We start from the raw sequence: 12,112 nt of genomic DNA, 5'->3' as shown, positions 1-12,112 counted from the left end.
TTCAAGACAGGGTATTTGAAAAAAGCCATACAGAGAGCATTTAAATATCCCACCGTTAAAAATATGTCACTAATCGATGACACATTGATTGGCAACATGAATCTCGACAATCCTGCAGAATCCGGTGGTACTTGCGACAAGATTGACTGCAATAAATTCAAGGAACTTGAATCGTCCTCTTCAATTTAATTGTTTAATTTATGGGCAACATAATCAAATGGAACATTCATGGTCTTAGATTAAATTAAAAAGATCTCCAGGATTTGATCAATTGCTATCATCCTGTTTGAGTGACACTCCAGGAAAATGTCACGAAGCCCTCTGAGACATGGACACATCAGGCGACACTCCCTACTTCGTATTGATTACAATGGTGTTGCTCTGCTGGTTCCACATCACGTGTTATTGCGCGTTTTAACACTGCGCATGAACCTGCAAGACATCACAGTAGAAATCTTTACAGGCCTAAGAATTACCATCTTTTCTATTTATTTGCCACCAAATGACACCATCTTACAGAGATCTACAAGATCCTATTGATCAATTACCTCCACAATTTTTTCTTCTTGGAGACTTCAATGCTCATAACGTATGGGTTCTAACAGCAACTGCCCTCATGAGGAAATGGTAGATTGGCTGTTAGACAACATGGACCTCACCGTCATGAATGATGGCAGTTTCACTGATTTCCACGCCCAAAACAACAGTTTTACTGCAATAGATCTAGCTTTATGTTCACCTTCACTTCTGCCCAACTGGTCCTGGTCGGTTGAGGCGTGACTTCACGGTCAAGGCAGAAATCACGGAGGATATGGTTTCGCAATCCGACGTTGACCATTGTGTCAACCTCGTGACCAGTTGCATGATCTTGGCAGCTAATGAAACAATACCCAAAGTCTCCTCGAAACTTCCTAAATTTCTTAAACCTTGGTGGAACCACGAATGTAGTCTTACAATTAAAGCACAAAAGAAAGCATGGAGTAGGTTCCGGCAGTATCCTACCCATGACAACAAGTTGGCATTTTTAAAAGCAAAAGCGATAGCAAGGCGCCAGGCTCAATGCGAGTCCTGGCAAAAGCTCACCACAGGGATCAATTCATCAACTTCATCTAAAATCGTTTGGGACCTGATCCGAAAAATCAATGGTCATTATCAGTCTCATCCTATCATCATTTTAAATACCAATAGCACTATCATCAGCGATGTGAAGAATATTGGGGACACCATCGCCGCCCATTTCATCGCTGTCTCCAGTGATGCGAATTATCCCCCATCGTTTCATCATATCAAATTATCAGCTGAACGTAATTTGTATACTTTCCAGCTTTTTTCACACCATAGGGTTACAATTCATTGTTCACCCTTCATGAACTGACGATGGCCTCGCAGCGAAGTCCTGATTCAGCTGTAGGGCTCAATGATATTCATTATTCCATGATTCGGCATCTCTCATCTGAATCACTCTCACATTTAATCATATTTTTTAATCAGATCTCGGTCAATCATTCATTCCCTGACATCTGGCAAGCAGCCATAGTTCTTGCATTTCCGAAGCCCGGCAAAAATCTACCACTACCGAATAGTTACAGAGCTATCGCATTGACCAGCTGTTTGTGTAAACTCATGGAACAGATGACAAACTATCGCCTTATGCACTACCTTGAGGTTAATAACATTTCATCCAGGCATCAAAGCGGCTTTAGATGGTTCAGGTCACGCAACATGCAACTTGTTATGTCTTGAGACTTCAATCAGACAAGCATTCGTGATAAGGGAGCATATGATAGCCATATTTTTCGACATAGAAAATGCCTAGGACTGTACTTGGAGGCACTTAATTCTTTCCGACTTCTATAATTGCGGCTTGCGGGGCAACTTGCCCATTTCTATTCAGAACTTTCTAGCTCGCAGCATCTTCCAGGTATGGATCGGAAGCACATTGTCAGCTAGCTCCCCATGCAACGTATGTCTCTAACTGCCAATGAACAAAACAGTTTCAAACAACTATTTATTACTATTATTACAAATTAAGACATACATTAGTCAAGACATTAAATCAAGGAAAACCCTTCACTGGCAGGAGAAACGGAAAGTATACTTATGGTGAAGATGCCGGTGTGGAAGTGACACTCAACTATGGTCATCAGGAAATGATGCTCGACCACAGATGTCAGTTGAGTCACACATGGAACTCGGCAATGAACCCAAGGCATTGACGAGGAGGCAGTATCAGATCATGGACATCAACAGAACCACACATGGAATTCTGTGAACAAGCAGCGGAATCAGATGACGGATATTGCAACGAACCCAGGGCGTTGACGAGGAGGTAGCATCAGATCACGGATATCGGCATCATATGAGGAGGCGGTATCAGATCATGCCTATAGACCAAGCAAGCCAACACCAGATCGCAGTCGGCAAGATCTGCGAAGGTATTAAGATCGAGAACGAGCATTAGACATCCTTGAAGAGCAACTGATGGGAACTTCCGTGACGAAAACATCAGACCAGCCGAGTTGTTCGGTTGAATTGCGAGTTCAGAGCTACTTGAGACTGAAGACCAATTTGAAGCATGGGCTGTAACATGGCCTTGTTGGCACTCGCCTGACTTTTACCCCTTATGTAATGGTAGTGCATATGTTATGTTTTGTTATTGAGTTTGTGTTATGTATATCTTACGCTTTATAATTATTTTCTGTCAACTAAACAAACTTTTGTTACTTACGGACGTTTTCGGCGCCGATGTGTCACAAACTGTTTAAGAAAAGAAACTAGTTTCCGAACTTGCCATTTGGAACGTCGATGGGGGCGCATGTGCGTTACTCCTCATTTGCATGCTTAGTGATTTGAGAGCTATATATAATCACGTCCGTGCTTCAAATCGGTCTTCAGTCTCCTGTAGCACTATATTCGCAAATCCTCCGAACAACTCGGCTGGTCCGATGTTCCCGTCAGTTGCTCTCCAAGAATGCCGTTCAAGGATGTCTAGTGTCCATTCTCGATCTTAATACCTTCGTAGATCTTGCCGACTGCGATCTGGTGTTGGCTGGCATAGTCAATAGCAGTGATCTGATACTGTCTCCTCGTATAATACTGAAATCCACAATCTCATCAGGCCCGTCATTTAGGGGGGGGGGCAGGGGGAGGGTCCCTCCCCGGCTTTTGAAAATACACTAAAAATGGTATATATATATATATATACATAGAGTACATGTGCTTTGCTCCCCCCCCCCTGGAAAATGTTTGCCCCCCCTCTGGAAAAAGTTGAAATGATGGCCCTGAATCTAAAGCAATCTGTTCGTCACGATACCTGTCATCTGATTTCTACTGCTTGATCAGCAAAGACCAAGTGTGGTTCTGTCGATGTCCGTGATCCGATTCTGCCGCCTCGTCGACGCCTTGGGTTCATCGCCGAGTTCTATGTGTGACTCTACCGGCATCTGTGGTCGAGCATCGTTTCTTGAAGACCATAGCCGAGTGTCACTTCCGCCCTAGCCTGTTCACCATAAGTATACTTTGCGATTTTCCTACTAGTGAAGGGTTTTCCCTTGATTTAATGTCTTGACTAATGTATGTCTTAATTTGTAATAATAGAAATAAATAGTTGTTTGAAACTGTTTTGTTCATTGGCAGTTAGAGACATACGTTGCAGGGTGTGATTAATATATAGCTCTCAAATCACTAAGCATACAAATGAGGAGTAACGCTCATGCGCCCCCATCGACATCGGAGTTCCAAGTGTGGCACAAGTTCGGAAACTAATTTATTTTCTTCCTAAAACAGTTCATGATACGTCGGCACTGAAAACGTCCATAAGTAACAAAAGTTTGTTTTCAGTCAACAGAAACTACTTGTTATAAACATATAGCAGAAGATAGACATAACACAAATTCAATAATAAAACATAACATATGCACTATTATTACATAAGGGTAAAGGTCAGGTGAACGCCAACAAAGCCATGTTACACCCAAATTCAAGAACAGGGTGTACCTCAAGGTAGCATTTTAAGTGTTACACTTTTCATTTTGAGACTCAACGGGATGTTGAACCAACTCCCGTTATCTGTCACTGGCGCACTTTATGTGGATGATCTGCTAATATTGTACCAGTTAGTGAATATGAGGTCAGCTGAGAGACAATTACAAACTGCTCTTAACAAGATCGGTAAGTGGGCTCACAATAATGGCTTCTTTTTCTCTGCCTACAAGACTGTCGCTGTGCACCTTTGTCGACATTGAGACCTTCATGATGACCAACAATTGTTTCTAAACAGTAGTCAAATACCAATAGTAGAAAATACTAAATTCTTGTGCATCAGATTTGACAAGAAACCCACTTTCGAACCTCATATTGCGCAATTAAGAACTAGTTGCATGGAGCACTTCGGAGCTATCTGAGTGTGCTCGACCAAGTCCACCATCTCACTCTCTGAATTTGCTCTGGAGCTTTCTGGACGTCTCCTATGGAGAGAGCCTGTACGTCGAATGCAACGAGCCATCACTGGCATCAAGACGCCAGCAACTTTCCTTGAAATATTATATCAAAATGAAGTCTTTTCTAGATCATCCACTTTTCATTGTGTCATTTTTAATCCTTCATTTCATAGACTTTTCGTGGCTTGCCCTCCATGTGTTCCGTCTTATGGTCTTCGTATGAGGGCGCTTGTGGATGATCTACAATTACACATCAGTCGTCCCCATTGCCCAACAACTGGCACCGTGGGAACGGTCTCCGCCAGATGTCTCTCTATCATTATCATCATATCCTAAAGCCACCACAGCAGATGTAATATATCGACAGGTATTCGTTTGGCACAGAGGGATAGGTACAACCGGTACTTCCCTATATATACCGACAGCTCTAAGAGCTCTGGCCATGTCAGTTGTGCCTACATCTGCTGTGAGAGGAAGGAAGCACGCATGCACACACCTCTCAAACTTCCTCACACTTTCTCTATTTATACGCTATCCTTCAGGTTCTACATCATGTACGACCACAGACGATGCATTATTTATAGTGACTCACTATGCGCATTGCAAGCACTGTGTTCCTGTACATTTCACACTCATACATTCATTCATGCCATTTTTCATGAATTAAATTACCTCATTCATCACGGTACCACAGTAAAATTTTACCGGGTACCAGGTCATGTTGGAATACTGGGCAATGAGAAAGCAGACACTGCAGCTCGAACGACAACTAACATTGACAATAGACTTTTGTACCTGCCAGGTACCACTTCTCAATCCTCCGAGAAGTGATGCATCGCCGCTGGCAGGATTATTGGAATAACCAAATGAATAATAAATTACATGCCATTAAGCCCACACTTGGCCATTGGCGTTTGAGATGCAGGACCAACCAAAAGGAAGAAGTTCTGCTTGCCCGGCTACGCATAGGACACAGTCGCCTCACGCAATCATATTTATTATTACGAGAGAGTCAACCAGAGTGCCCCCCTTGTCGAAGTCCATTGACCATTGCTCATGCTTTTACTTGTTCGCGTCATCGTCATCATTTTACAACCACTTTTGGTCAGAATCATCTTTCGCTTCGTGACATTTTAAATTACCATTGCGATGCATCTCGTATGTTTAAATTCATCAAAGTCATTGGTTTTTACGACAAACTATAGCCTAGTATTTTACAATCTACGTCATTGTTTTATTGGTGTACATGATTGTACTTCCTTTGCATGACGGGAACAAATTTTAAGTTATTTTTATATGGTCATCCATTTGACGCAGTTTGACCAAATTGGTCCTTGCGCCAATAAATTGAAAATCCAATCCAATTTCTATGTCTTATTTGTAAGATGTGTGATGCAAAATATATATAACTTTGTATTTAATATCACTGTTTCTTTGTTTCATATTGCTCCTATGTACAATTTTTTTCCATGGATGATCGGTTATTTGAAAAATTAGTTATCAGAACACCTCCAGTTCCTAATTGTTTCGGATAATTGATGCTCTACTGCAATCAAATTCAGTATCCAGTAACACAACTTAGACAACTCTTGATGATGCCAACCATTGTTTTGAGGAAAACATTGAGAAAAATACACTTGTACAGATGTTTTTGTCTTCTGCCTAGAGAACCTCGGTTACAATTTATAATGGCTACAAAAACCTTATTATTCACTTAACAGTACCCTGAATTAATTATGCTTAATGCAACAATAAATAGTTGTGTACGCTATGATCTTTTTTTCTCATCTCTTAACTGGAATCAATTGCTTTGTTTGCAAATAGGTTACAGAAAGGTGGAACTTGAGATCCTGTCTGTTCTATATATATATATAACCAGTATTTTTTTTCTTAAAGTATTCCCCCATAAGTGCTGAACGATTAAATATCTTGTTTTTTTTTTGTTTTAAAAAAGGGCTCCCTGTCTTTTTCCCAAAATATTTCCAGATGTAGAATACCTTGAAACAAAAAAATGATATGTGCTAGTGTTAATACAAATGACCAAGCCAAACAAATAAATGAAGCCTTCCAACATTTGAGAAAGCAAGTAAATAGAATGCCATTTATGACATATTGTAAAAGTTTATAATGCAATAAAATTGTATAACATGATAGGCAACATATTTTTCAGTTCCGTAATACAAATGTCAAGGATAAAAAAACCCTTAAACACCTGAGTGGTCACTATGAAAGTTACCCCGTCAAGGTCCACAGGTTAAAATTCGGGCAAGAACATCAGAAACATATTCTTTATCTATCGAGCTTGGAGCGTCATTCATTTCCCACCTAACTCCACTGGTTGAAAATTGCTGTATGGAATCTATATGACCAGAGTTGGCATGTGGTAAAGTAGGGATCAATGAACAAGGTGTGTGGGAGATGGGCTTGCTGCGCGCTTATTTCAAATGCAATTCTTTCATAAAGTATGATTGTATCCGATTTTGAAAGGGGGAAGAGGATTCACTGAGGGTTATGTAATTTGAAGGAAGAAATAGCTCTCTTTGCCCCCCTCTCCCCCGTATCCATCTATGAGTAGTAGTAATGTTCAATTTCATGGTATCAAAAAAAAAAAAAAATTATCACTGCTGCAATAAAAATATCTATATTGGGGAAATATTCATGTTTGCTAGAATTCCATAGAACAGACTCGTAATTGTAAATCAAAGGTTCTGCATGAACTGAAACATCTGCTCATAAGACCAGGTGTTGAAACTCTTAACTGAAATATTTGCAAAGATATTCAAATTTAAAAATGTGAGAAAAGTTGGGAAAGGACAACCTACATGAGGGAAAGGAATGAGATGTCTGATGGCCACAAATTTTGCTTTGTGGACTTCTCATTTCTCAACTTTTCTCTAATTTTTGAATTAAAACATCTTAGTGACTATTGCAGTTAAAGACATAGGAATTTTTTTGTTGGGCTAACAAATGACAGGGCAACTTTATAATTGAAAGTTAGAGGACAAGAGTTTTGTGACACACTGTATTCTAACTCTTAACCAGTCAACTGTCCAATTAATTTCTCCGATCGTTACCCGCAGTGCCCACTTTTTTTTGAAGACGCGCGCGCTTTTTCCCTCTTTTTTCCTTTTCTTGGAAGTTTGAAATATTAAAATACTTTTTTTATAGCATGTTTTTTTATGGCTCGAATGTGTCGAGACATTATATGACTCCCCAAAAGTGGGGAGGGACGGTCATAATGTCCTGTGACTAAAAGAAATGCTCTTGATGGATTTATGTGGAACCATAGTGGTTGAACCTTTGCTAAAAGATATGTGAGTAATAAAACAGATGCATCTTCGCAAGGGAGTTGGAAATTGAAACAAAAGCGATGGGGATGCAGCTTTGCAAAACATGACAAAGATAATAGTAATAATAATCTCAGATTTTGAAATATAATTGTCAACTCCATCTAGTGATGAGATAATAAAGTAGAAAGATGGCTGTACAGAGATGGCAGCACATGTATGACAAATTATTCCGTCATATCTCTGTGAAAAAGACAGAAAAGTCTGCGTGTCGGCAAATGCCGTCGTAGGCAACACCATTACGCATATCAGCGACGGCAAACGCCGTCGTAACCACTTGACTGGTGAAAAAGACAGAAAAAAGTCTGCGCGTCGGCAAATGCCGTCGTAGGCACCGACATTACGTATAGCAGCGATGGCAAACGCCGTCGTAACCACTTGACTGGTTAAAACTGATACAGGGTTATTTTACGACAGGTGATTGATGAGATAAAGGCTGCATTAGCATTCACAGGACACCCTGTATAAATTATTATTATGCAAATGTAAGACATTATGTGTGGCTACAGCCGTATGCAACATCATATGGTGTTATATAAGTGGAATGTATTATAAATGCTTTGTTCTCTTTACCTTCTTTATCATAACATGTTTATAGGTCATTCCAAAAAAAATTTACATTCCACATTTTTGAAATGAAAAATTCAAAGTTGAATTTTTAAAATGAAATTGATATAGAATTATGGTCAATGACTTAAGTTTAAATTTATGAAGTATGAAACTGAAGTTTAATATTTCATAAATATTTTTAACTTTCATTTTGTTTTTTTCTACTGAAAGTCATGGATATTGTCCACGGGCAGAAGTCTCTCTGGGTATCCAGACTCTTTTAAAAAATAAACTAAAATAATGATATTTCTTATAGACACTGAAAATGGAAGGCATGACAAAAAAAAAGGGCAGAAGCTACAAAACAAAAGAAATATATCGGGGGAAACACAACCTGACAAAAAAAGTAATCCAGCATATCCTAGTGACAAGATATCGATGCTTTAGACAATGAGATGACAATATTTCAAATATTACACAAAGGAAGAAGACGCTTTTTGCCATTTTAATAGCCCGCACCACTAGTGCCACGTGGAATGGAGTCTATTAGTGAGAGAAAAGTTACGGCAACCCAGAGCCATTATGCTGGCTATGGCACCCTTGGCAATCTGGATTAAACTGCATCTGTTCCCAAAAGAGTGATTTGGAGCATGAGCAAGCATGTGAGTGAGCAAAAGAGTGACTTAAGTGTATGAGCAAGCATGTGAATGACCAAACGAGTGATCTACAGAGTAAGAGATCAGGTCAGTGACAGGCCAAGAGCGTCTTTAAGTATGTGAGTGACCAAAACAGTGTGCAAGCATGGGAGTGACTAAAAGAGTAACTACTTCAGAGACACAGGTGAAGTTGCCAGATTGGGGGCAGGGGAGGTCAAGCAAAGTTATAGCACAGGGTAACAAATTCGTGGAAAAAGTAGTCATAAAAATTAGACTAGAATGAGAAAAGGACGGAGAAATTTGTGTATCACGTAGGTGGCAAAATCATAACTGGCTTCGATTAGTCTTGTGTAGGGCTTCCGAAGGGAGGTTTCCCTGATCTAGGGGCTAATAGCTGATAGTTTCAAGTGTAAAGGCTGCTGTGGAGAAGGCAGGGTAGAAGCGTTACGGGAGAGTCTGGGTTTGCAGGGCAACGGTATAAAGGAGCCACCTGTTGTTAAAGAAGCAATCTCCACGAACAACGACAGTTTAGAGGAGAAGTGGGAGGTAGAGGGTGAGAGTGATAGGGGTTCAGATGGAGGGGGGGGAAGTTCGATTTTGGTGATCGATGTTTTTCTGAATCACCCTATACATAAAAAAATTTCCTAAAAGTTTTTGGGCCCGTTGGCCATGCGAGAAACAGGCACTGGCAGTAGACATATGTCAAGTCTGTGCATGTTGGTTAGCAAAAAAAAAAAAAATCTTACTTGTAAAGAAACGATGGGGAGGTTTTGATATCGTCTGCTCGAGATTCCAGTTTGTCCTGCACCTCGGCAGGACTACGTGACCTAACTTTTATCATTGCATTGCTCCAATAATTTAAATTCACAAGACCGTAAATTTATATGAACATGACTAGTTGCTTTCAAACCTTGCCATCCCATCAAAACATTAAAAAAATTAATAACAAAGATACTCGTTGCCATGGCGAAGTGGATAAATAAAAGTGAAAGCTGTCTTGTTATGTACAGGAAACATGACCATGCGTCCCTACTTTTTATGGAATCTGGTAGTTGTATCTATGTTGACCATGTAGACTTGAACCATGTAGACATGAATCTGTTGACCATATTTAAAAAAAAAAAAAGAATTATCAGGATTAACCAGAAAATACGGGATATCACTAATGATTATTCGTGCCATCCATTGCCGTCTTAAGAGCATCATGGGCCCCGGGCGAAGTGATTTTTCTGAGGCCCTACCTGGCAAATTCTCGAAAAATACAACTAATTTTGGTTTTTCTCTGAGGCCTCCCTCTTCTCTTGAGGCCCATCGGGCCATGGCCGGGGGGACCCATGCGTTAAGACGGCACGTCTTAAGAGCATGATGGGCCCCCGCGTCAATTAGTTTTTCTGAAGGCCCTACCTGACGAATTCTCGAAAAATTCAACCACTTCTCATTTTTCTGAGATCCCTCTTCCCCAGTAGCACAACGATATAGTACAATATTTGGACCATATCGTTATATATCGAAATGTCAGAGGAATATCAGATGTCATAACTATGATATAGAACGATCTCGTCTTATATGGTGCAAATTATTTATGATGTTAATCGATCAAGTCTTTAATTTTTCAGCCGAATATGTATTTGATTCCATGTGAATAATCTCTACTTTGAAGGACAACAACTTGGGACAATAAATTATTTTAATATAGTTTGAAAAACATAGTTCTATATCGTGCACCTGACAAAGATCTATGTCAGATTCTCGATATAGTCGAGCGTACAATCTTTTGTTTGAATTGAAATTAAAAACGTTTGAATGAATAATTTTTCATTTGAAATTTTGATTTTAATAGGATTAATTATGTTGATATATCAAAATCATTTCGTCAGTTATAATTGAATCCTTACTGTGTATGTTTTACATCATAGATTTAGCATATAAATTAATAATTTTAAATAAATAATATACTACACAATACAATAATTTGTTTCTTGTGTTTTTTGTATTATATATAATTTCCTTAATAATAATATAATTTTTCAATTATCTGTCTCAAAATGATAAATATGTCTCACAGTTTCTATTTTGTAATTTTTGTGCATACATGAAAATGAATAAATTTGATTGAAAATACAAGTAAAAAAAAGATTACTTGTATATTAATGTTATAATAACAACCAATAGCCAGTACTGTTGTGGTGGGTTGGTAAGATAGGGATGGGAAGAGTACATGGGTTCAAACCCATCCACCTCCAGATAGTTACACTTTTTTTTTTTCTTCCGAAAGGGCGCCATCCATCGTCCAAAATTTGAAGTATTTGAATATATCACATTCACGATATAGATCTATTTATCTCCGACTATGCCTTTTTTAGCCAGAACGATATCGTGGTCCGATATAGATCTATATCTTTGTGCTACTTGGGTTCTCTGGAAGAAATTTGATATGCAAATGTACTACATGATTCACTTGGCTGGAAGGTGTGCCGCAGGTCCTTCAAATGATTTCGAAATATGCTTGGGGGGGCCACTGAGGTTTTTTGGATCACGTGATATTCCCCTCTTTCTTTGAGGGACATACAAACCGTACCCAAGGCAATCAACATGGCGACTTCCTCGGCAGCCCATAAAAGATTGAAAGAACAAATATAAATTAAAGAAATGTAGGAATAAAATAGTTTTTTATCATTGTTGGGTGTCAAATATTTCGATTTTTTTGTTTTTAAAGTTCAAGTTATCTCTATCTGCCTGTCCAAGTATTTCAATTGCTGCGGAATTATTTCACTACAATTTTTGAGCCTCCTATTATTAATATTAAAAAAAACTTAAACTTATATGAATTGATGCAGTTGAATATTAAAAGTCAATAAGGGGACATAAACTTCAGTTTTGATAATCAAGAAGATATAAATAAAAAGTTGAAATCACACAATGTTATTGCATGGATATCCAACTCAAAAGTAGGTCAGGCTAATTATTTTATATTCAATTTTTTGGGCTTCGTATCTCTAAGCGAACTCAATATTTCGAAAATAGAGAATTCAACTGAATTTATAAAATTATTGATGTGGCGGAAATCCCCGCTTAATTTCCGCATTTCTACAGTAAAATCGGCAATTTTAACATTGATTTC

At 38.9% G+C, this 12,112-nt stretch overlaps 1 protein-coding gene across 4 annotated transcripts in view; it reads right to left on the bottom strand.

Moving 5' to 3' along the window:
* The window catches only part of LOC149067626 (nonsense-mediated mRNA decay factor SMG7-like), a 267,121-nt gene extending 257,207 nt beyond the window's left edge, over positions 1-9,914 (bottom strand). For all 4 annotated transcript variants that reach the window (XM_089252529.1, XM_089252530.1, XM_089252532.1 and 1 more), the window contains exon 1: positions 9,738-9,914. In XM_089252529.1, coding sequence (XP_089108655.1) covers positions 9,738-9,832 — 95 coding nt within the window. In that variant the 5' untranslated portion in view covers positions 9,833-9,914. The remainder of the gene's footprint in view (positions 1-9,737) is intronic.
* Positions 9,915-12,112: the final 2,198 nt, after the last annotated feature.

The sequence above is a fragment of the Pholcus phalangioides genome, unplaced genomic scaffold (genome assembly GCF_987345545.1).
Source record: "Pholcus phalangioides strain wild (caught in Gottingen) unplaced genomic scaffold, Ppha-v1.0 ptg000029l_1, whole genome shotgun sequence".
Taxonomy (NCBI): Eukaryota; Metazoa; Arthropoda; class Arachnida; order Araneae; family Pholcidae; genus Pholcus; species Pholcus phalangioides.
This window is presented reverse-complemented; position numbering and strand designations above follow the sequence as displayed.